The 25544-nt window shown below is 35.0% G+C and overlaps 1 protein-coding gene across 1 annotated transcript; it reads right to left on the reverse strand.

Moving 5' to 3' along the window:
- Positions 1–20119: 20119 nt before the first annotated feature.
- Positions 20120–20488, reverse strand: LOC110906163. The gene has a single exon (XM_022151413.2). The coding sequence runs from the start codon at positions 20486–20488 to the stop codon at positions 20120–20122; it is 369 nt and encodes a 122-aa protein (XP_022007105.1).
- Between the last annotated feature and the right edge of the window lie 5056 nt (positions 20489–25544).

The raw sequence follows: 25544 nt of genomic DNA on the forward strand, positions 1-25544 counted from the left end.
AAATTGACAACAATGTGGAAGCAGTTTGATGCAATGGTGCATCTGCCTTCATGTTCTTGTCAAGCAGCCAAAGACTACAATGATTTTTCCACATTAATCAAGTTAATGCAATTCCTCATGGGTCTTGATGATGTTTATCAACCTGTGAGGACAAATTTGTTGACAAGAGAACCATTTCCTTCTATAAAGGCTGTTTAGGGGAGGGGGGTGGTTCACTAGTGATAGAATTTATCACTCACAAGCACCAATCAAGTTCCGCCATGTCATCGACTATTTTTCCATCACTCACAACCTTTTTTAGTGGGGGTGGTCATCACTCATCACCACACCCAACAATTTCCCCCAACCAACAAATACCCTCACAAATAAAACCATCACGGCGTGGAAAAAATAACGAAAATGGAATTGCGTTAATGTATCACGCGTGGAACTTTATGCCGGTGGTGGGACCAATGTGGCCATCACGCGTTATACAAAAGTATAACGTGACCGCCCCGGGAAGCCTTATGCTTTGATTTCTAGAGAAGAGTCTCATAGACTCTCAAGTAGTGGATCAAGGGTCAGTCTGTGTCATTTGTGGCTAAGTCAAACCAGTTTAATCAGAATTTTGACCCTAGAAGAAGAAACAATTTTAGGGGACCTAATCCTAGTTTGAAATGTACCAACTGCAACATGGTAGGTCATACTGTTGATCGTTGTTTTGAGTTGATTGGTTATCCTCCCGGTATGAGGAAAAGGTCTAGTGGGTCTTTTGGTAGGAATAATAGTGGTAACAATGCAAATAAGTCTAGTATGTCTTATGGTCCTTCTAGTTCTGCTGTGTCTGCTTTGCCTTTTACTCCTGAATAGATTGCAAAGTTGATGAGTTTAGTTGGTGATAAACCCAAGGGAGATCAGGTGAAGTCTAATATTGGAGGTATGTCATCGTGTGTTTATAATTTTGTTAGTTGTTCTAGTAACGTTAGTTTTAGTCATAACTATAACTGGGTTGTTGATTCTGGTGCCAATCAACATATGATTAAAAGTGACAAAGATATGTTTAATTGTATAGATGTGTCTGAATGTGGGTTGAAGGTTGGTCATCCTAATGGGATAAGTGTGAGTGTTTTAAAAATTGGAGAACTTAGGTTGATCAATAATGTTGTCTTAAAAGATGTGTTTTATGTTCCTGAGTATAGTGTTAATCTTTTGTCTGTTCATAAATTAGCCAAAGATAACAGTATTGCTGTTTTGTTTAATGAAAACAATTGTATGCTTCAGGATTTGAAGTCAAGGAAAATCCTGGTGATTGATAAACAGGAAAATGGGTTGTATTTTGTAGGTAAAGATGGTAATGTTGTGAATACGTGTTTTAATAGTGTTATTAGATCAAATTTATGGCACAGTAGGTTAGGTCACCCTTCAGATCAGGTTCTGGCTGTTTTAAAAGATGATTTAGGTGTGAATTCTTTTGAACATAGTCCATGTGAGATTTGTCATAGGTCTAAACAAATAAGAGTTCCTTTTCCTTTAAGTGAACATAAGTCTAAAGAAGTAGGTGATTTAATTCACTTAGACTTATGGGGTCTATATAAGGTTTCCAGTTATGAAGGGTTAAAATATTTTTTAACTGTGGTTGATGATTATTCTAGGTCAGTTTGGTGTTGTCTTCTCAAAAATAAGATGGAAGTCTTTGAAAGTTTAAAAGTTTTTTTATGAAATAATTCATACTCAGTTTAAAAAGAAAGTACAAGTTTTTAGAAGTGATAACGACACAGAATTTGTTAATAATCAAATGTCATTATTTTGTAAAACAAAGGGTATCATACATCAAACTTCTTGTTCATATACCCCACAACAAAATGGGGTAGTTGAACGGAAGCATCGACATCTTTTAAATATAGCCAGAGCATTGATGTTTCAGGGTGGTCTACCGCTGAGATTTTGGAGTGACTGTGCGCTAACTGCTGTTTATATTATTAACAGGCTGCCATCTTCTGTGTTAAATGGGAAAATTCCTTATGAGCTTATGTTTAAGTTTAAACCCTCTCTGTCTCATCTTAGGAATTTTGGGTGTCTTTGTTTTAGTACCGTCTTAAATGAACCTGATAAATTTGCTTATCAAGCTAATAAGTGTGTTTTGATAGGTTACTCTAATGTAAAAAAGGATATAAGTTGTGGAGTTTAGATGAAAAAAAAGGTTTTTTACTCTAGGGATGTCAAGTTCTATGAACATGTATATCCTTTAAAGTCAAAACAGATTAATGATAATGTGGTGTTGGATAACAGTTTAAATCTGATAAACTTTTTTGATCAAAATGAAACAAATACACCTGAAATTTCTTTAATTCCCAATGATGAAGAGGGTACTACTGATTCTCATGACACAGTCAGTGATGATCAGCAGCCAGTTCCCTCTACATCTACTACTCCTACATATACTACTCCTGGTCTAGGTGACTTAGGTCATAACTTAGAGTCTAGTGAAGTAGGTAGTAATAGGGAGGAGTCTGGCAGGGCGGAGGACACTGCTGTCTCAGGTGTTGAGATCAACCCATCTGAGGGAGACTTAGGAGGTCTTAGAAGATCTTCTAGGGTTACTTCTGTTCCAAAAAGATTTCAAGATTTTGTGCTTAATAACTGTGCTAAGTATGATATAAATAGAGTTGTTAACTATTCTTGTTTGACAGTTGATTCTGTGTGTTTTATTAGTAGTTTAAATAAATCAGCTGAACCAAGTAGTTATAGTGAAGCTTCAAAAGACCCTAAGTGGGTTGAAGCTATGAATCTGGAAATGGAAGCTTTGCTTAGGAACCAAACATGGGAGATTGTCGATTTGCCTGCTAATAGAAAGCCGATAGGCTGTAAATGGATTTATAAAATAAAATACAAGGCTAATGGTGAAATAGAAAGACATAAAGCTAGGTTGGTGGCTAAAGGGTATAACCAACGGGAAGGTTTGGATTTTGGGGAAACATTTTCACCGGTAGTGAAAATGGTGACTGTTAGATGCGTAGTAAGTCTTGCCATTCAAAATGGTTGGACTATGTATCAACTAGACGTTAATAATGCATTTTTATATGGGTCAATAACTGAAGATGTCTATATAACTCTTCCCGAGGGTTATTATTCAAAAAATGATAGCAAGGTGTGCAAATTAGTTAAGTCTTTGTATGGATTAAAACAGCCTCCTAGAAAGTGGAATGAAAAATTAACTGATGTTTTAATTGATGTTGGTTTTGTTCAAAGTCAGTGTGATTCTTTGTATGTTATGAATAAGGGTTCTGTGTTTATAGCTTTACTTGTATATGTTGATGATATTGTGATAACTGGGAACAACGATGCTGAAATTGGTAGGATAAAAAGTCTTCTTAGTAAAAGTTTTCAAATCAAGGACTTAGGAGTTTTAAAATATTTCCTTGGTTTAGAAGTAGTTTATGATAAATCAGGAATTTGTTTAAACCAACAAAAATATTGCTTAGATCTTTTATCTGAATTTGGTTACCTTGGCTATAAACCTGTTAATGTAGGAACTAGGTTCACTTTTTATTAAAAATATTACAAAATAAATAAAAAACTAGACTCTCGTTATTCGTGGGAAATTCGACTAGTACAATACCGGTTACAAAAACTAAATAAACGAATATAAAATCCAATATAATTGTACCACTCTTGATTCAAGTGAGCGCCTTTGGAAACTTCAACCGCACCTTCCAGATCGAAACTCCGCTGCAAGACTAGCAAAATCGTTGACAGTTTTGGTTGAGGCACGTGTTCAACACGCTTCCCTTAAAACAGATTCTGCGCCTCCTCTCAAACGGTTCTGTCTCCCAGGGTACAACAACCAAAACAGTAGTTGTACTGCCGGAGATGGCATTCGTGCCCGAGGTTACACCGGGTATGATGGTGTTCATAAAATAGGAAAATATTTTGAAGTGTAAAACAACAATTTAGAGAATACATTTCTCTAAATTTTATCCAACAAAGACAACCTACATGTGTGTATATATTTATGTTCAATCTCGTAGAATGAACCATATTCCTTTACTTATACACAATGTAGTCAACATCTAATTAAAACTCATTTAATCTTGTAGTTAATACAATATTAAACAAGATAATTAATCTTGTAACTACAAGACAATAAAAGGTTTTAATCGCATTGAATTGGAGTTGAAGTGGTCAACATAATTGTCATATCAATTCATGACGATCTCGTAACTGACAGGGACTAGGTTGACTGATTGTAACCCGGGTGCAAGCGAGCTACACACTATACATTCGAATCCACGCCTATGCGACCCGCGGGCCGCTCGTATGCTAGCTGCGCACACTGCACTAGAACCCGTGCTATGCGTGCGGCACGCAGACCAGTGCGCTTAGTTACTACTGCAAACCTGTGCGCGCGCCAGAACTGATCCACCAGTCCGCGCGCCACACTTCAAGTGTTTCACGCCATGCCACATGGAGCCGCGCGCCACACGGATGCCCAGGACGCCACCTGGTCATGCGCCATCCATACTCGTGCGCCACTTGCATTCTTCGCCATAGCCAATGACGTGCGCCATGCGCCTAAGGAGCTCGCACCGCATCGACATGTCATGGCATCCGCCTACGCCACCCAAGGGTGCGCCATAAGCGGACCCGCCATGTATCTGACCACGCGCTCATGGGCAAAAATACAATGGCGGTGGGCAAGGTTCAAAGTGTACCACATTGGGCCTATAGCCCATGTCACGTGCGCATATGTGCGGGTGCGGCACACCCTTTGGTCCCCACTAGTGTTTGCCTTTAAGGAAAACAATTTACAAGGAGTGCTCCTCCTTATATACCACTTTGAGTTTTGTCATCCCACCTATGCGGGACAAATTTGACAAAACTAATCCATTTTATTCATCTTTGTTTGTTCCAAACATACAACTTCAAGCTTCGATATCTCATTCATCTTAGCTCTATTTGGACATAGTTTGAACACAAACCATAAATAATTATTTATACAACACATATATAAACATTATTGATGTCCAAAATATTTAGTGAAAAACTCACTTCACTAAAATTTCCAACAGTTAATACACCTATCGAGTTAAGTCATGTTATTAATAATAAAATAGGTGATAAACAGGAAGAATTTGTTGATATAACAAGTTATCAAAAGTTGATTGGGAAACTTATCTACTTATCTTTGACTCGACCTGATATTTGTTATGTTGTTCAGTTTTTAAGTCAGTATATGCATAGGCCTTGTGTTTCACATCTTAAGGTGGCCTTAAGACTATTGAGGTATCTTAAATTGTGTCCCGGTAAGGGTCTTTCGTTCAAAAAGAGTGATAGTTTTGAGTTAACATGTTTTGCTGATTCGGACTGGGCTAAATGTCTTGATACTAGGAAATCAGTGACTGGTTATTGTGTTTTTCTTGGTCATGATTTGATTTCTTGGAAAAGTAAAAAACAAAGTACATTTTCCAGGTCTTCAGGAGAGGCTGAGTACAGGGCCAGCCACCTGTGAGCTTGTTTGGATTGTGAATTTGTTATGTGAGCTTAGTGTTAATTGTAAAGTCCCTATAAAGTTGTATTGTGATAGCAGTGCTGCAATATCTATTGCAGCAAACACAGTTTTTCATGAAAGAACAAAGCACTTTGAGCTGGACTTGTATTTCCTTAGGGTAAAAGTTGCTTCAAGTTTCATTCAAGCCATGAAGGTTGACTCTGAAAGTCAACTTGCAGATGTTTTTACAAAAGGTTTAAGTGCAAATCTGCATGAGCTATTTTGTGAAAAACTTGGACTTATAAATGTGTTTAAAGCCGTTTGAATGAAGGAGGGATGTTAAAATATTGTGCCATTTTAGTTGTCATTCAAATCTGGGCTTTAATCTAAACTATTGGTCTGGGCTCTTGAAGTGGGCTTTGGTTGATATATATTTTTGGGCTTATGGTTATTTAAGTTGTTCAGGTTGTTGTAACTGAACATGTGGCATTTAGAAGTTGAGGGGGGCATTGTGTAAATCTCGGAGGACCGTGATCATCATGTTACATTCCGCTGGACTAAAATGTAACTTTGGACAATGCTGATATAAAAAAGGCAGAAGATTCTGGATTTCATTATTCTTTCCCTTCGCACCTTTACTCTCACTTTCTCACTGTATAGTTAGGGTTTTCCTTGGCGATTTGTATTGTGCAGCCGGTTGTTATCAAGGGCGGACCTAGTAAGGGTCCAGGGTGGGCGGGCGCACCCCCTGAAAAAAAAATTTAGTGTATTTTATAAGGTAAAATTCTCCCTGCACCCCTTGAAAATTTGGTTAAACCCCTTATCCGCACCCCTTGAACCCTTGAAAAATTGGTTAAACCCCTTATCCGCACCCCTTGAAAATTTTTTCTGGGTCCGCCACTGGTTGTTATGTTGATCTCTCTTTGTTGTTGAGAGACTATTGTTGCTGCCTGTTAGATGATCATCAGTCAATGATCATCAATTTGGTTTGTACTTCTGTATCGTTCTGATCTTATATTTTGTAAGATCTGTTGAGAGATTGGGGGTAAAGTTTTGGGTTGGGTTAATAAGAGATTTGTCACCTGTTTTGTCGCTATTTTGTTGTTTATCTTTTGTTTTTCGTTATTAGTTCATCATCATACCATCGGTTTTAACAATTTTAATTAAAAAAATTCATAGCGTTATAGATAAAATTATTCACGTCAATATTTTTGCACATTGGAATACCACTTTATTATTTTGATCAATTTAAAGGGGTGATCAGTTAGTATAAAAGATAGTCTACTGGTATTATTATAAAAAACTAATATGCTAAAAATAAATATCAAATTTTATGATATTAACGCTTAGACCATGTGTAGTGGTTAACACCCCACCTTTGGGCGTTTTGCGTCATGTGGCAGCCTAGTCAGCAATGGGGCATTATGGGGCGTTTTCTAAAATGGGTGTAGTGGGAATGTGGGGCATTATGTTAAATAAGATGTAATATAATTAAATAAAATAAAAACCATCAAAAAATCTTATTGGACAAAGAATAGGAAGATGAAAGGTGATTGGACAAACAAATGGGGGCAAGGCGTGGAAAATACAATGCCAAATGCAATTTTAGGTTAAAAACACCCCGGGGGCCGACGTCGAGCGTGCTTGGGCGAGCTTCATCACAAAAACGCCCAATTTTACAACGAGTACGCATGGTCTTACATTAGATATTAAGGTATGCAGAAAGTACTGGAAAATACACAAACGTTGAATAATTCAAAAACGAGTGAACGAGCCATTAAACTTTTATTTATCATTACATACTAACTAATTTTGTTATAACTATGGATGAGCATTTGGTACCGGGTATCAATACTGAACCGTACGGGTATATTTGGTACCGGTATAGGTATCCACTTTTCCCGATTTTCGGTACCGGTACGGTATCAGTACCCATTTTTCACGTTTTTCGATACCGATACCGGTTCAATACCGAACAAATACGATGCTCATTCCCTAGTTATACTAATGTAAAAGAAACCCATCAAAGTATCCCAGACCAAATGATTGAAGCATTTAAAATTGTTATTCTTTTTAATAAAAAACAGTATTTTAAAACTCATACAGTATAAGGTTTTTTTACATTGTTTTCAAAAATAATAATATAAAATAATGCCCTACAAGCACATTTTAATTTCATAAACTAAATAAAACTAACAATCAAATTTCATGAAAGCCAGTCATCTTGAGAATGAAGTCTCTAATCTTCAAGGTCTCTCCTCGTCGGGTGCCTATGGAATACGCTACATTTTCTACGATTTTCCGACTCCATAATACATGAGGCGGAATCATCCGTTCTTCACTTCCATCATCTTCTTCAAATAAATCGGATTCAAGCGCCATTTCTTCATACACGTTAGATTTGTTTTCCGGTATGTTAATTGGAACCGATGCTATCTTCCTCTTCTTTGTCTTCCTTCTCTTTAATCTTTTAATCTCGCGCTTTTCAAATTTGAAAAAGTTATCGCGTTTACACGATACATCAACGTGCACGAAAATTACATCAGCTTCTTCAAGTTCTTCGCCCATTTTTCTGATGTGTGAGATTGTAAAATGATGGGAAAGCAATGGAATTTATATGAAATCCATATGAACCGTACAAGACACATTTTGTGCAGGGTTTTTCCCAAAGTCTTCTTTTTGCAATTTGTACAAGTCTTTGGATTTAATTAAAACAAAGTCTTTACACTATGGTTTCTTGGTGGATACATCTTTGTCCAATTAATTATTATTGGATGTAATATGTAAATGACATTGACAATTTCCTTTTCAAGTGCATAGATTAATATATATTTTTATATTCCATTACATGTTTAGTAGTAAAGTTTCTTTAATTTCTATACTAGCGGGAATGTTTGCACATTGGGCGGGTGTGTCCTTATTGTCGCCTCATAGTAACACCATAATGCTTTCGCAACTTACAACACTTGTGGCATTCTCATATTCACCCACACCCTCACTGGAGATCGGATCAAGTTTTTTAGAACTTTGAAATTTATACCTAAAAATTTGAAAACGTAATTAATGTAGCCCTTACATATGAATAGATCAATTTGGCGCGTTTTATCAAATGGGTAAGATGAAAAGATTTAGATAAAAGGGAAACAAGTCAAAAGGGTACTCAAAATTAACTTTTAACGTATACCTCCTAAATTGTACATATTCAAAGCTCTACATTAGTATAGTAATGGATCAAAACATTTATTTTTGTATGGGTCAAATGCAAAAACGCACAACCCTGCTATAGCAATCTTTGGTCTTCACAAAATTTTAACTTTATATTAGAAAAATATTCAAAAAATGGGAAATGAAAATGTCATAATTTATTTCATGACTGCTTATAAATCTCATTGCTTGCAAACCAAATAGTTTTTGTGAGAAACTTGTAGGTTGAAAAATAAAGTGAAAAGAATTTAGAAATTATAAAAGGGGAATTGGCCTGTAATAATCACACCTAGAACTTATTGGCCATTAATAATCCTACATCAGAATATTCCCCCCACCAGTCCCACCTTTCACCTATTTTTCCTACAATGGTCCCCGTTAAAAAAACTTAACGGAGTTAAGTTTTTTTTCCAAATTACAAACAGATTTTTTAGGGCTTTTGATTAGAACGATGATACGAGTTCATTGATGTAAAACTTACTTCGAAATGGTGCTCCAAGTGACTTGATTTTGGTTAATTGGAAATTTAAACACTCGAATTGAAGCGTCGTTTTCATCGTTTGGAGCACAGTTTCGAGGCAAATTTTACACCAATGGACTCGTATCCTCGTTCTGATCAAAAGCCCTAAAAAATGTGTTTGTAATTTGGAAAAAAGCTTAACTCCGTTAAGTTTTTTTAACGGGGGACCATTGTAGGAAAAATAGGTGAAAGGTGGGACTGGTGGGGGGAATATTCTGAGGTGAGATTATTAATGGTCAATAAGCTCTAGATGGGATTATTACATGCCAATTTCCCATTATAAAAAGCGCAATGAATATAGAGGTGAATGTTAACTAATTAACTTTATGTTCACTCTTTAGTCTTCAACTAAGAGTCTTCAACTAAGAGTGTGTGTTCTCACTACATTAATCTCTCTAGATTGGTAGAGATCGTCATTACACTTCTCACTAAAAAATAATGATTAACTATTCTCATCTCATTAAGGTCGGTAATGATCACCAATAACTTCATCCTAGTCACTTTGTGATATGGATTACCAGCTAACTATTTCTAGACACAAATTCTCCCCAACTTTAATAGAGATAACCATTGACAAATTAGGGTGAAGGGGCACACCCCTAATGAGGTGAGGGGAAACTTTTTTTAACCCAATCATACGTTGCCATGTCATTTCCCTTCTATAACTTCTCTCTTGTCCAAAAACGTACGGGGTGCACCCCTCTTAGAGGAATTGTTTTTTATTTAAAAAAAGAAAAAGAAAATAATTGATTGGTTGTTACAAGCTATGGGTCCACCATCTCCTCTCTTCTTGTGCGGTGACTTCTCCCCCAACCCCCTCCCCGATTTCCCTCCCCTCTTGGATGGCGGCACCATACCCGCACGGTGAACATGGTCCCCGAAGGGAGTCCCCGAGGGTGCCCCGGGTGCCCTTACATCACAAGTGTTTGAAAGAATACTACGATAGGAACATTCCAACCATAGTTACATAATTCGTTGGTAAGGCCACGATTTTCGTCTTTGACGTTCGTACCAATTTGTGGTACGTACGATCAACCTTGGTCAAATATCTCGCCGGAGCAACCGAACCGAAACCTTGGTCACACTTAATTGCCGATATGGTAGATGAGAAAAAATGGACAGTGGCGCTCTCATTATACTATTTTTGGTGTTTTTAATAAACTTTGCCCTTTTGTCACTTTACACCCTTTAGTTTCCCTTATTACACTTTTAGCCCTACCTTTTCAGAAAGAGTTAAGTGTAATGTTTGTTTTTTCTCCATTTAACCCCCTCTATCTTCACTAGTTTACACTTGGTCATTAAATTTATAAATTTGTAAAAATAGCACAAAGTTTAACCGGTATGTTGTACCACAATGTATGGTACATCAGAGTTGAGATCCTGTACAAACAGTGCTAAGTGTAAAAACCGTAAGAACAGATCTGAACCATTAATAGTCTAAATCAAGGGTTGATATTGATTATAAATAAAACCCCTATAATTAATAATTAATACTATCAAGTTAGGATTATCTTAGTCATTTAGTAATTTCCAATAAAATACTATTTCCACTAAGTTTTTTAAACTAAAATAACTTTTATATATTTCATTTATTTTGGAAAAAAATTATACCATAAAATCAAGTATTTTTTTATCTTTAATATAAGTACCATATTGCTATACTTTTTATTTATTTATAAAAATGACTTTTAAAAAAGTTTAAAAAATGTTTTATAATTGTGCTAGTTATGTAGTTGAAATGTGCTAATATGAAAATGTATTGTGTTGATTTTAAATCTATACGTAATTTCTTATTGTATTGTGTAATTCTTGTGTGTTGTTATTTTTTCCTTTTGTGTTATTATTGGGAGCCTATTTAGAAATAAATTTGTTTTCTACTAGTTATGTTATAGTATATGTTATTTACAAAATTAAACAAAAACATGAAATTGTGCTAACATGTAACACAGTGTGTTGTTTTTAAAAATTAAAAAAAAAAATTGTGCTATTTATGTAATAGTTATGAAATTGTGCTAGTATGTAACAGTATGTGTTTATAAAATTAAAAAAAAAACATAAAATTGTGCTAGTATGTAACAGTATCTATTGTTTGTAAAATTAAAAAAAATGAAATTGTGCTAGTATAGAACAATATGTGTTGTTTATAAAATTAAAAAAGAGTGAAATTGTGCTAGTTATGTAATAGTATCTGTTGTATTTTTTTTCTTTTGTGTTGTTATTGGGAGCCTATTTAGAAATAAATTTGTTGGAAGGTTGTTATTTTATTGTACTAATGTTGTTTTTGTTGGTGTTACCGTCGGATGCCCAGACGGTGGTGTTAAGAGAGTGCTAATGTCGTTATTTGATTGTGCTAATGTCGTTTTCTGATTGTGCTAATGTCGTTATTGGATTATGCTAATGTCGTTTTTTGATTGTGCTAATGTCGTTGATAATGGAAGTTCCTTTTTTGATTGAAACGAGAATGCTGATAATGTGGATAGTCTTATGTTATGCTAATGTCGTTTTTTGATTGTGCTAAGGTCGTTGATAACAAAAGTTTCTTTTTTATTGAAACCAGAGTGCTAATAATGAAGTTCTTTTTTTTTCGATTGTGCTAATGTCATTTATGTGGGTGTGCTTATGTTTTTTTTTTTTTTTTGTTGGTGGTTCCTGCAAGTTGGTTTGATATGGATATGTTACAAAATTTAAATTTTGGTTTGAAGTAATCTGTTTGGATTTACGGATATTTTGATAATTAATTTTAAATAGTTATAAATAAAGAGGTCAAAAGGTCTAAATTACCCCTAAACTAATTTTTAATTAAAGAACACTTGTCATTTATGTCTTGGTTCTTATGGTTCTTACAAACAAAAGAGTTTGTATTTGATCCCATACCTGGTACATCATACCGAAGCCATCCGAAATGAGTCTCCCCCTTGTACCGAATTTTAAGGACCTAGCGAATTCTGATCCCATTCTACGTTTCCATACCAGAGCGTGCCACAAACGATGTGACTATGATTCCAACATTTTTTTATCTTGCAAATCTATGATTTTTCTTTTGGTATGGAATATACTTAACGAGTTAAAAGATGAGCTACAAATGACCTAGAAGTCTAGTCTACTGAATAAGCACGAAATCATCGGGATGATTAGAACCGTCTTTTACAAGATGCTGAGAATCACACCTTATTCTTTCTCTTCAATCCAGATATGCAATTAGAGAAAAGGAAAGGAAAATAGAGTAGAGATTGCTGCTAAGAGGAAATTCCAGTCACATATACAAAAAGCGTGGTTGGCTCCCATGTGTTGCCCTAGAAAAGAGGTGGAGACCTCTTACATAAATGGTACATGGGCCAGACCTAGTTAGGAGTTATCTCTACATGTTTCCCGACCTTATGTAGTGCACGCTACATCGCGTTGGGCTTCGCTAGTGGGTTAGCACATAATAATATTAAAAGCATAATAAGTAACATAAAAAATCCTTGTCACAAATTCATGGATGTATTGACTATCCTGTTGTTATACTTTTGTGTTTCTTGTTTTTTTTATCCTTGTGGAATTTGGCGGTTTTTCTTTTTCTTTTTTGAGATTCAAGCAATTTTCAAAATCATTTGATGATTCAAGCAATCTAAGATACCGACAATCACAACTCGTTCTTCTTCTTGAATCTAGATCTACAATGGAGAAGAGAGAAAAGTGAGGATGTAGAGATGGCCGGTAAGGGAAGAATCCCTTATTTCCAGCACTAATAATAAGATGGAGACCTTTTTATATAGAAGACATGGGTCTGAACTTGAAAACTATTTGTTAGATGGTTCTCCAGGCGCCACTTTCACAATGGTTTCACATGAGGTATGTTCTATGTAAACCACCAAGTATATATTTATCTTCCACATATTCTACTTGTTGCCCAACATTCTTGTTCAAGTATAGCCTATGCACTAACTATGTATCTATACTAGGAAGAACATTTTATATTAGGACCTTATGGAACATTTCAAAATTATTAAAGATTATATGCATGAAAACACATAAGCTTAAGGTCCAAACACATAAGCAGACTGTAAAGTTGTTGATCTACATTCTACTCACAAGTGATGACTGTTATCAAAAGGCAAATTCTTGGCGCCATGTTATGTTTGTTTCTACTAAAAAGATCTAGACTGCTAACTCTTGGTGGTGACGTATTGTATTTAATTTTGATGGTATTGATATCTGCAACATAAATGGTGTACGCCACCATTAGGCGTACCCAACGACCAGTCGGGTTTTTAAACAAGTGATTCCCTATTACTAATACATCGCTGTCACACCCCAACCGATGGCGGAAACATCGGGATGAGACGAAGTGTGTATAGATTGCTAGAGACGTCATAACACTATGTGACAATATTTAATTAAATTCAAATTTCATTGCAATACTAAATTGTCATACAAGGTTCAAATAGAAATAACAACATAGTTCAAATTGTAACATAACAACAAAGATAAATTAATCTAGGTGTGTATCTAGTCCACCCTAAATCTCGTTTCATCTTTAGTCCATACTTCAACAATTAACCTGCAACATGTATTAAAATAAAGTTCAATACAAAAGCAAAGGCGAGTATACAAGTTTGACTACATAGCATAATAGAATAAAAACTCATATCCAACATGTAACATAGTGATTAAATTTACTAGCGATGCAATTTTTGGCGTACTATATGATCAAACCCAAGAATACAACGCACAAAAGCCTAATCCCAATAGTTTAGCGGGATAGAAATGTTTAACTCAACAATACCCAATTAGAATAGCGGGCGGGGCGTTAATCCTATAGCGCTATAATTGTTAAGGTGGGCTAGCAAAGTTAATGAGCATATAACGTTACAAATCGTTCATAGAGCATACAAGCATAGCAATTGATCACAATAGTTTCATGTTTCGTTCATAGATAGAGTATGTTTTGGTTTAAGCATAAAAGTTTGTTTTGTATAATCATACATGTTGCATCCCAAAGTGTAAAGGGAAAAAGGGATCGAGTATACTCACGGTTTACAAGTCTTGACTTGAAGTTCCGAGAGTAAGTTTGGTGGATGATTTAGCTTGGAGCACCTAGTCCTTCTACACGAGGAAACGTAGGTGTGTGAGTTTGGCGTACAACGGAAGATTATAGATTCGGAATTTAAAATGTATAGAAAAGTAACATAGTTGAAAATAATCATCTTTTAGACTTTATAACCGTTATATGATACTAGGTAACCACTAGGGTTATGTTGTATTTCATGGGTAGTAAGCCCATTAGAATCATATTAAGGTTTAGGTCTTAGATGTTGTTCTACTCCTTTGACATGTAAACATAGGTTTAACATCAAAGGTTCGAAGGAGTATATATTTATACTTAGGATATATATTACATATTATTTAGGTCCGATATTCAAGTAGGAGGTAGAAGATTAAATCTCCATTTAGGTACCTCTAGTTACAAGGATGTCATGAATGGGGTAGGAAGACTAAGCTTCCATTTAGGCACCCCTTTGATGTTCACCACTACACTTGATGTAAAAACAACCAAGGAGGGTCATGAACTAAGGTTTGTACAAGTATATCAAATAACTAATCTATTAGAAATCATCAAATAATGAGTGGATTCTTATGAAGGATAGCCCAAGCTAATCCAACCATCACACTTTCAACAAGTTTCACACTTGAACATTACTTGTGGGTAAAACCCTAATTAAAACAGAAAGTTTATGAGGTTTTAACCTCTGATTTAGATGTCTCAACCATGTTTTTAAGCTTAACCAACCATAAGAGGGGTTGTAAGCATTAGGACATTGGTTTGAGATGTGTTTCACACAAGTTAGATGAAGTTTACATAAGTTTGAAACAAAACAGAAAGTTTTTGGTCAATTTCGGAGCAATTCCAGGTCTGATTTCTCCAAGGAGAAGTCAAGGAATCAAACTACATGATTAACCAAGCAAGTAGGAAAAAGAATCAAGCAATTTCGTTGAGAAATGAGCAAGTTATACCACTTTTAGTGTAGGTGTATCAATCTGCCCGAAAATGCAGCTTTGTGCTTGAACTTGGGAGTATTTTGGTGAAGTTTGAGAGTGGTGAAAGTGTCCAAGTGCTTGGGGGAGCTTGGGTACTTATAGGAGAGTGATTAGGGTTGATTAGAGGTGTTTACAAGTGCCAAAACTCGGTTTAAACTCGAAATCCCGCTCAAAAATGGAAGCTGGTCGCGACTGTCCACATTTCTGCAGACTTGGGAGTCCACGCGGCCCGCCTGGGATATCCAGGTAAGTTCACGCGGGCCGCCCGGCCTTTCTGATCTGGAAATAAGTTTGATTTTTGACATGTTTGGCCCCTATAGTTGTTATTTGATGTATTTTAGGTGTTTTAAGGACCATTTTCGCCATAAAAGCATAGATTAGGTTATGATTAAGGATGAGGAGTATAAACCAAGTATAATCAAACGTATAAGTGTCAAATCAAGTGTCATTCTCGTTCAAAACACGTTTCATGCATAAGTTTAGTTTAATTACAAGTTTCGCACATAGTTTCCAAGAATCACGATTAAACATAGATTGATTCACCAAATCGAACATACGAGTATACATAGAATGCGTTTAACAAAATATGAGCTTCATTAATGATCCAAGTCTCGATTTGATAAAGATTACAAAGAAAGAAACGATTACAAGAATACAAAGCTTCCAAAAATAGAATTACGAATCAAACTTTCTATAAAAGGAAAGTACGAAATAGCCGGGCGTTACAATCGCGATGTACATGGAGTATAAGTTGGGTCGCTTTTTTCCTCCTCAACCTTTTATCCATCCATCGCTTACTTTATCTGCATTCTCCATCTTTTTGATCCATTTTTTATGCAATTTATCTTCATCGTTCAATGATGTTAAATATGAAAACAAGTAAACATGGGTAAACAAATTACACAAATATATATGATATTACTTGCACCGATGGAGAACGTGGTACGTATCAGGATACTCATTAGTGAAGAGGTTAGCGAGATCCTCATCACTAGAGCTAGTTATAATGTAACATGAATGCTAAATAAATAAAAAAGATAGTAATAACTACTAATAGCTTCAATGGTGGGTGTGCTTGAGTTGCTTCAGCTCGTAGAGCTTTAGCGTTCATCATTGCTTGGTTATTACTTTTATTAAAGGTTGCTGGCAACTGGGCTTGAGTTGCTTGAATATGTCTGGTTGACCAGTGGCCAGTTTGAGTTGCTTCTTGTGGAGAATTAGCGGTTTGCGTCCACGCCTGGCTATAATTATCAGCGAAAGTAGTTGGCATGTGGTTTTGAATTGCTTCTTGCTGATATGCAGCGGTCATAAGTGGCGTATGGCTATGCATTCCAGTGAAGGTGGTCCAAGCGTTTAGCACCGGTGCTTGGCTATGTATTCCAGTAAAGGGGGTCCAAGTGCTTAGCGCCGGTGCTTGGCTAGGTATTCCAGTCAAGGTAGTCCAAGCGCTTGGCGCCAATGCTTGGCTAAGTCTTCCAACGAAGGTGGTTTGATCGTGGATTTGAGATCCTTGGCGTGCAGCTATAGCGCTTAGCGCCGGTCCTTGGCTATGTCCTAGACTTAAGGCGGATGGACCGTGGGTTTGAGACCCTACTCGTGCAGCCATAGCGCTTAGCGCCGGTGCTTGGCTATGTCCTAGACTTAAGGCGGATGGACCGTGGGTTTGAGATCCTTGTCGTGCAGCTATAGCGCTTAGCGCCGGTGCTTGGCTATGTCCTAGACTTAAGGCGGGTGGGCCGTGGGTTTGAGACCCTACTCGTGCAGCTATAGCGCTTAGCGCCGGTGCTTGTCTATGTCTTTCAGTGGAAGTGGTTGACCAGTGAGTTGGGGGTGCTACTCGTGGAGCTCTATAGGTCAGTGATGATGCGTGACTAGATCTTCGGGTTTGCGCCATATTGGGAATAGCACTGGTGATCCGGGAAGCATTACTGGTCCCATACCGAGAAAAGTTGGTAGTCCTCGCATATGACGAAGAAGTACTAGATCGGGAGGACATGGTAGTCCTCGCATATGACGAAGAAGTACTAGACCGGGAGGACATTTTGTGTAAAGAACGTTAAAGAGTAGATACCAATCGGATGTTATTTATAGAACAAACGTGTTTGGCCTAGTCAAAGGTAACCCAAAGTACAAACTAAATATAATTACAAGTTGGCTTACGGCAACGCGGAAAAATCTGATTTAATATTGTATAAGCAATGTATATGAAATTTACATACATGATTTAATAAATATAATCAAAAATCTGACGGAAGATAAAAGAGAGAAAATCATAGATGTGAGAATAAAATAAGAGAGAAAGAAAGAACGAAACGAGTTATCTTATTAACTATATATATTTGTTTATTAATAACGTAGATTATAAGGGGTTGTACAAGAAAAATTATATAATTATACATAGAGAAAGTATAATGTACTTCACGCCTTAACGTACATTAACGTACTTCACGAAATATATAACATGCGTAATTATTTTTTTTGACCAAAATAACGTGCGTGATTTTGGATCCCATGCGTGATTATGTGGTCCCATGCGTGATTATGTGGTCCCATGCGTGATTATATGTTCCATGTGTGATTATACCCCTGATCCAACGGTTACCATTGTCTCCTACGTGAAGTATGATAAGCCGTGAAGTATGTTAACCTTTCTCTATATAGTTTGTAATGCACTTTATGTAATTGACGTATTTTTATTACATGAAATTATTGCTGAATACGAATTGTTAAGAAAAAATCATTGCTGTTATACTTGTTTTTAGCAAAAACAACTGAATACAGATTGTTAAGAAAAACTAATTGTTTAAATGGAGACTTTGTAAGGCTCACCAGAAACGGATGTAGGACTTTTGGGACACTGCCTCTTGACCCCGCCGGCTACTTGGCTAGGGCCGCCACAAGGGGTATTACCCGAGACTCAGTAAGAGAATGCGGTCCCTTCACCTCATTCATTCGATCATCAAGTTCTACTAACGTGCACTCGACACCTTCTAACCGATATTAACTTCATTTGGTTTATAGACGTAAATCCTAAGAGCATCAAAGGACACTAAAAGAAGCAATTTACAATATATGCCTGACCATAGCTATATGTCTTGTCGGGCGTACTCTTTCTTTCTGCCTACTCCGGTAGACATTTCAAGCAAAACCAAATTACTGCAAATTTTGTTCAACAAAATAAGAATAATAAAGATGGTCCTCTGGATTTTAAGAACAAATCCTATGTTTAATATAGTTACAAAAAAAAAAAAAAAAAAAAAATACAAACAAGTGAAATTCACTTCCCAGTTAACATAACAACACAATTGGAAGAACCATATGTTTTTGGTGAAGCCTATTGAAAAAGTTGATCACTCTAGATCCTATTAAAAAAGTTGATCAATTTCAATTTCACTTCCCTTGAATTCGAGAGAGGGATCCTAGATCTCTTAAATCGACATCTGATCACTCTTTTCAATCGTAGGGACGTACCTATTTTCATCATTCGCCTAGTTTTGCGTTTTGGTTTGGCGATTCAGGTTGGTTGTGGAGATTTTTTTATGGTCATCGTATGTTGTAACTAAATCAACCAATTACAATATAGTGGCAGGTAAACAGGCAACAAGCTGGCCGCAACCTATTTTTAAATAGCAAAACTGATTCTACTAAAGACAATATTGACTTATTAACTACTTATTAGCAGAAGGTGGTTAATTCCCTCTAGGTTAGAAGTTCGATGCTTGGGGTCAACCGATATTAAATATTAATGCATGCAGAAAGCACCAGAAAATAAACAAAACTTGAATAATTAAAAAATGAGTGAATACGCCATTGAACTTTTATTAACTTCAGGATATTAGTGCTATGAAGAAGCCTAAGTTGGCCCGAACCTTTATTACATCGTAGCAGCCGTCTTTGTTAGCAGATTGTAAGTTCTACTCACAAGTGATGAATGTTAGGCTGGAGGGTGTGGTATAAAGCCCCTAGGGGCTTTATCACGCCACCTCATCGCCACGTCACACAGGGGCTTTAAAACCCCTTCATTTAACTTGCAGGGTGTGGTTGAAAGCCCCCCTTTAAGCTATAGTGCCCCCGTCTAACCAATCTCAGCCTTCATCCCCTCAATTCTGCTCGTTAACACAATGGCGAGGACATGATGGCACCCCCTTTAATTCCAGCGGTATGGTCGATGGCGCCCCAGGGGTGCTATGGTGGCTGGGGTGGCAGGGTGGCGTTAAGCCAGCAATTCGCTGCTTGGTGTCAAGTGACATATATTAAATATTAAAGCATGCAGAATGCACCAGAAAATACACAAAAGTTGAATAGTTAAAAAACGAGTGAATGCGCTATTGAACTTTTATTTTTCATTACATACTAAGTAATGTGTTATGGATCTAAACCCATAACACCCATGCAGGAGTCCAAGGCCAAGCCCATGCAACCAATAGTTGAGTCCAAGCCCATGCATGTTTGAATGGTTTAACGGTTGGCAACGTCTTTATTTGAATAATTCCATTTTGTTTGTTTGTGTGCCAAGAATAAGGAAACCATGGGAATGCCCACGTTTCCCAGTAACGTATTTATCCAATTAATTAGGAAGTAGTTTTGAATTATTCTTGTAATTCCTTTATAAAAGGGACCCTTTAGCTTTTAATAAAATATGCAGAAAAGTTTAGTTTCAATCTCCTCTCTAATATTCTCTCGATTCCTCCCTATTTTCTAATTTAGCCATTGAATCCTGATCGATCCACAACATAATGTTGTTACAATTACGTAAAAGAAACATATCCAAGTATCCCAGAACAAATGATTGAATCTTTTTTATTAAACATACAATTTACAATCTCCCGTTTTTTTTACAATGTTTTCTAAATAAAGATATAAATTAATACCCTACAAGCATTTACATATTTTTTTACTTTTCACAATCAATTTTCATGAAAGCCAGTCATCTTGAGGATGAAGTCTCTAATCTTCAAGGTCTCTCTTCGTCGGGTGCATATGGAATACGCTACATTTTCTGCGATTTTCCGACCCTGTAATACATGAGGTGGAATCATTCGTCCTTCGCTTCCATCATCTTCTTCAAATAAATCGGATTCAAGCGCCATTTGTTCATACACGTTAGATTTGTTTTCCGGTATGTTAATTGGAACCGATGCTATCTTCCTCTTCTTTGTCTTCCTTCTCTTTAATCTTTTAGTCTCACGCTTTCCAAATTTGAAAAAGTTATCGTGTTTACTCGATACATCAACGTGCACGAAAATTACATCCGCTTCTTCAAGTTCATCGCCCATTTTTTTTTTGATGCGAAGATGTGTGTGAGATTGTAAAATGATTGGGAAGCAATAGAATTTATATGAAATTCATATGAATCGTACAAGACACATTTTGTGAAGGGTTTTGTTCCCAAAGTCTTCTTTTGGCAATTTGAGCAAGTCTTTGGATTTAATTAAAACAAAGTCTTTACACTATAGTTTCTTGGTGAATACGTATTTGTCATATTAATTATTGGTACTCAACACTTTTAATGACTTGGACATTTTACTATATTTGATTACATGTTGGATAATTCAGGTTTTTTAATTGCCAAGATGGCAAGATCCCATGACGAGGACAATGATTGTTGAAAATGAAATTTTACTGCACGATCTACTAGAAAACTGCTGATATTCCCACGTCAATTTCCATGAGAAATCCATAGATAAGTGCGTTTACCCACGGATTTCCCACGATAATACACTATATAGTGTATAAGCAAATTTATACATGCATAGGTTCATTTATTTGTTTGATCAACTATTGGTGTTGCCAAAACATTGTTGTCTGATTGGTTTAAATTTTCCTATGTACCGATGGTTTGGGCACTAGTTTAAACTAGTAAATTGCCCCGCGCGTTGGCGTGGTGTTCCAAAAAAATTTTACGTCAAAACGTAGACCAACTAAAAATGTATTATATTTGAACCTACTAATTTTCGGAAAATTTTATGTTGAACCGTAAATCAACTTGAATCTATACTACACACGTACATAAAAATAAACATGTAAAACTTGATTACAAATTAAGTTTTTAGAAAGTTAACGGGTTGTAAGTGTCAATGCTGAAATTTGAGGGTAAAAGTATATAAAACAAAAAAGCCAAATAAAATGAAAAAAAAATAATCACTATTTTGATAATTATAGTATATATATGAACTACTTCGATCCACGTACATAAAAATAAGCATGTAATATTTCAAAGGGTCAAAATGACGTTTTACCAAATTTTTACAAAGTTAAAAGGGTGTAAGCGACAACGCCAAATGTTGAAGATAGAAAAAGAAAAAAAAACAAAAGAAATGTTGAAGATAGAAAAAGAAAAAAAAAACAAAAGAAATAAAAGATCAAACATTAAAAGAAAAAAGAAAAAAAAGAACTTAAAAAGACCTTCACTATAGTGAATCATCTTTTCAGAAAATGTTACATCTATAATTTTCATATCTAGGGATGGTTTGGGCAAGTTGAGTGAAGGTTCAAAAGAAACAATTTTAGTATGGGTCATATGTGTAAAGTTTTTGTTATATCTATAATTTTCATATGTAGGGATGGTTTGGGCAAGTTAAGTAAAGGTTCAAAAGAAACAATTTAGTATGGGTCATATGTGTGAAGTTGCAATCTGATCTGGCAAACAAATTTTGGTGTTTACTTATAATTAGGTTCGTTGACGTCGCGCGTTGCGGCGAAACGAAACAAATGACAATGCAAAACAAACGTTATTTGAAATTGAAGCATGTTGTTTAGAAAGACAAACCATCAGAATCGGTTTAATTTATCATCATACTGTTTTACGACCAAATAAATACTCTATTTTGAATACAATTTCATTTTAACATGTAGAGGGAAATAATTAAACACAACTTGTACATAAGTTTTTAGAAAAAAAAAATAACAAACGTAAATTATTAGAGAAATTTGAATATAATTGATAATGAAAATATGATTAAAAAAAGAAGATGAATTACTAAAAGCAAAAAATAAATGATAAAAGAAATGTAGTTTGAAGAAAGTAAAATAAAACAAAAGGTATGTTAAAACTTAAAAGGAAATAGAATAATAAACTATTATAATATTAAATAATAAAATATTAAATTTTATATATTATTATAAAAATGAAATCATTGTTTTTGGTTGGTTTTAGAAAAAATTAACGAATAAGTTATTAAATAAATATCAAACTAATCGAAAACGGAAATATAATTAAGGAGAAAAATAACTTAAAAAAATAAATAATAAATGAAAAAGAAAAAATGGTTTTACAAAAGTAAAATAATAATATAAAAATATGTTAAACTTAAAAGTGAATATACTATTATATTATTAAATAATACAATGATAAAAAGTTATATATTATTATAAAAATAAAGTTACTATTAATAAAATAAATAATAAATAAAAAAGAAAATATGGTTTTGCAAAAATAAAATAATAATATAGAAATATGTTAAAATTGAATATATTATTATAATATTAAATAATGGAATAATAAAAAGCTATATATTATTATAAAAATAAAGTTACTATTCATGAGACTTCGTTAACAATATATATAATATATATATATAATATAATATATATATATATATATATATATATATATAATTCTGAACTTTATATTAGAAAAACGCATTTAAGATTGGAGAAAGTGAATTTGTTATTTTTAACACTCGTTTTATAAAAAAATAAGATAATCTTTTGAAGAACTTGAAGGTTGCAAAATGAAATGAAAAAATAATAATCATGAAAAGTGTAACGATTTATAGTGATTTGGGTAAAAGTTAACTAACCAGATTACGTTCACTCCTTGTTTTTCAACTAAGAGTTTGTCTTTATTTATATCTCTCTTTAAGTTGATAGAGATCATCATTATACATCTTACTTATAAGGTAGTGATCATACATCCTCGTCTTATTAAGGTTGGTGGTGATCAACCATAACTTCTTCGTAATCACTCGTTGGTATGGATCATCAATTACCTATCCCTAATTAATGTTGAGACCACCATTACAAATTGTCCCTAATTTTAATAGGGATGATCACTGACAAATTACAAGGCTAAAGTATTTGGAAGAATATTGTGATAAGGACATTTCAACATTTTCTCACTTGCTAATCTATGATCTTTCTTCTTAAATTGAAAATGTTTAAAGAGTTAGATGACCTACGGATGACTTAGAAATCTTGAGTTTCAGTGTGCAATATATAATATTTTAAGTTTTAAGAATATATTTTTTTTATTAAACTAGTTACTTTCCGTCCGCGCGTTGCGGCGGAACCCAATGACTACAAAAGACGTGTCAGCAACGGCAAACAGATACCGAATATCAAATCATAAATAAAAGGATGTGGTAAGGATGGTCACTCCGTCATAAAAAAACGATTTTAAATAACATAATATATAATAATAGGACCCACACGTCCTCCACGTTGGAAATTCGGTTGTTTTCAGTTCAGTTATTACGGTGCTAACACGTTAAAATATGGATGAGCTCGGTACCGGTAACGGCAGCGAAAGTACCGATCCGGAAAATCATCGAAATTAGGTACCGGCACCGAAAATGCTCGGTACAATACAGTATGGTATTTGAAGGTAAAAATCAATAAATACAGGTAGGTGCTAGACCGGTGTCGAACCGAAAGTAACGATTCTGAAAACGCCAAAAGGTGGGTACCAAATTGGTACCGAAAATGATTTGGTATAGTAAATTTGGTACCGATACGATACCGGTTCGTTTACAGGATTTGATACGATTTGCTCATCAATATTCTAAATATCCAAGTTAATTTTACATGCTACAATTCATCATTACAGAAAAAGACAAAAAAAGAAAGCAAAATAAGTTGTTGTGTATATAAAACCTCATTCAAACGAAATACAGTTTACTTACTGTGTGTATGAAAAGTAATCTAAACGGTGCAATTACTTGCATTGCTGCGTTGCTACAGGATTTGATGAGCTTGGTACCAACCGGTACCGAAAATACCATTACCGAAATCCCCAAAAGTGGGTACCGGTACCGAATATAACTATCATGGTACGGTTCGGTACCGGTCGGTACTGGTACGGCACCGGTATTTGAGGGTAAAAACCGGCGAATACCTGTGCAGAACCGGTACCGAAAATACATTAACTTCGGTACCGGTCGGTACTGATACGACATCGGTATTTGAGGGTAAAAACCGGTGAATACCTGTGCAGAACCAGTGCCGAAAATACACCGCTTTGATAAATTTGAGACCGGTACCTATACCCGATACCATTCTAATTTTAGTTTAAAAAATAAATAATGAAACACTGTTCATTGTGTTTCTTTTTTATCATATAGTAAAGTAATAGTGTTTTTAAAAAAAAGCAAAACAAAGCTAGTCTGTCTTCTTCTTCTTTTTTTTTTAACTTGGACGTTTTTTAAAGTTTAATGCAATTTTCCTCATTTGATTGATATCTTACAATTTTTTTTACCCAAATAGATATATGTCAAAAGGTTAATAGACGTCTTTTTATACAATATTCTTTCTGACATTTTTGTGTTATAATTTGTAGAAAAAAACATTGAAATCGCAAAAAATCTGTAAAAGTAGGAAAGCTTCAAACATAAACTATTCAAAGAAAAACATGTTCAAACATTAATAATTACAAATATTATACAAGTTCAAAATCCATCAACCAAACCTTAAACAAGTTAAAGAATCGGTCTAACCGGTTTAAATGAAAAACACAAAATCTAAACAGTTAACCAAACAATATTAATGCGACTTGTTTTAGAACCTATAACAACGTGTAATTTGTGGACCTAACAAAAGCATGTTTGCCTGTTGGATCAACCCGATTTTCATTCAAGTTATTCTACCCCTTCCTAGTCAGTAGTCGTTATTTAATTCAAATTTAACATCAAACATAATTAGTAAAATTAGCTCTTTTTTAGTTAAATGACATTTTAGTCCCTGTGGTTTGGGTTATTTTACCAGTTTAGTCCAAAGTTTTGAAACGTTACCATTTTAGTTCAAATAGTTTCAGACATGGCCATTTTAGTCCACTATATTAACTCCATCCCTTTATTCTGTTAACTAGAAGGACATTTCGATCATTTTATATGTAATTCTGTTAACTAGAAGGGCAATCCTGTCATATAAAATGATCGGATTACCCTTTTAGCTAACAGAAAATATGGACAAAATTAACTAAGTGAACTAAAATGACAACACTTGAAACTATTTGAATTAAAAGCACAACGTTCCCAAATTACAAAAACTAAAATGGCATTTAACTTTTTCAAGGGCAAGAATATCGTCAAAGAGAATATCCTCTGCCAATGAGCT

The sequence above is a fragment of the Helianthus annuus genome, chromosome 14 (genome assembly GCF_002127325.2).
Source record: "Helianthus annuus cultivar XRQ/B chromosome 14, HanXRQr2.0-SUNRISE, whole genome shotgun sequence".
NCBI classification, from domain to species: domain Eukaryota; kingdom Viridiplantae; phylum Streptophyta; class Magnoliopsida; order Asterales; family Asteraceae; genus Helianthus; species Helianthus annuus.

Coding starts and splice junctions, on each gene's coding strand:
- LOC110906163 (XM_022151413.2), bottom strand. CDS start 20,488: ATGGGCGATGAACTTGAAGAAGCGGATGTAATTTTCGTGCACGTTGAT.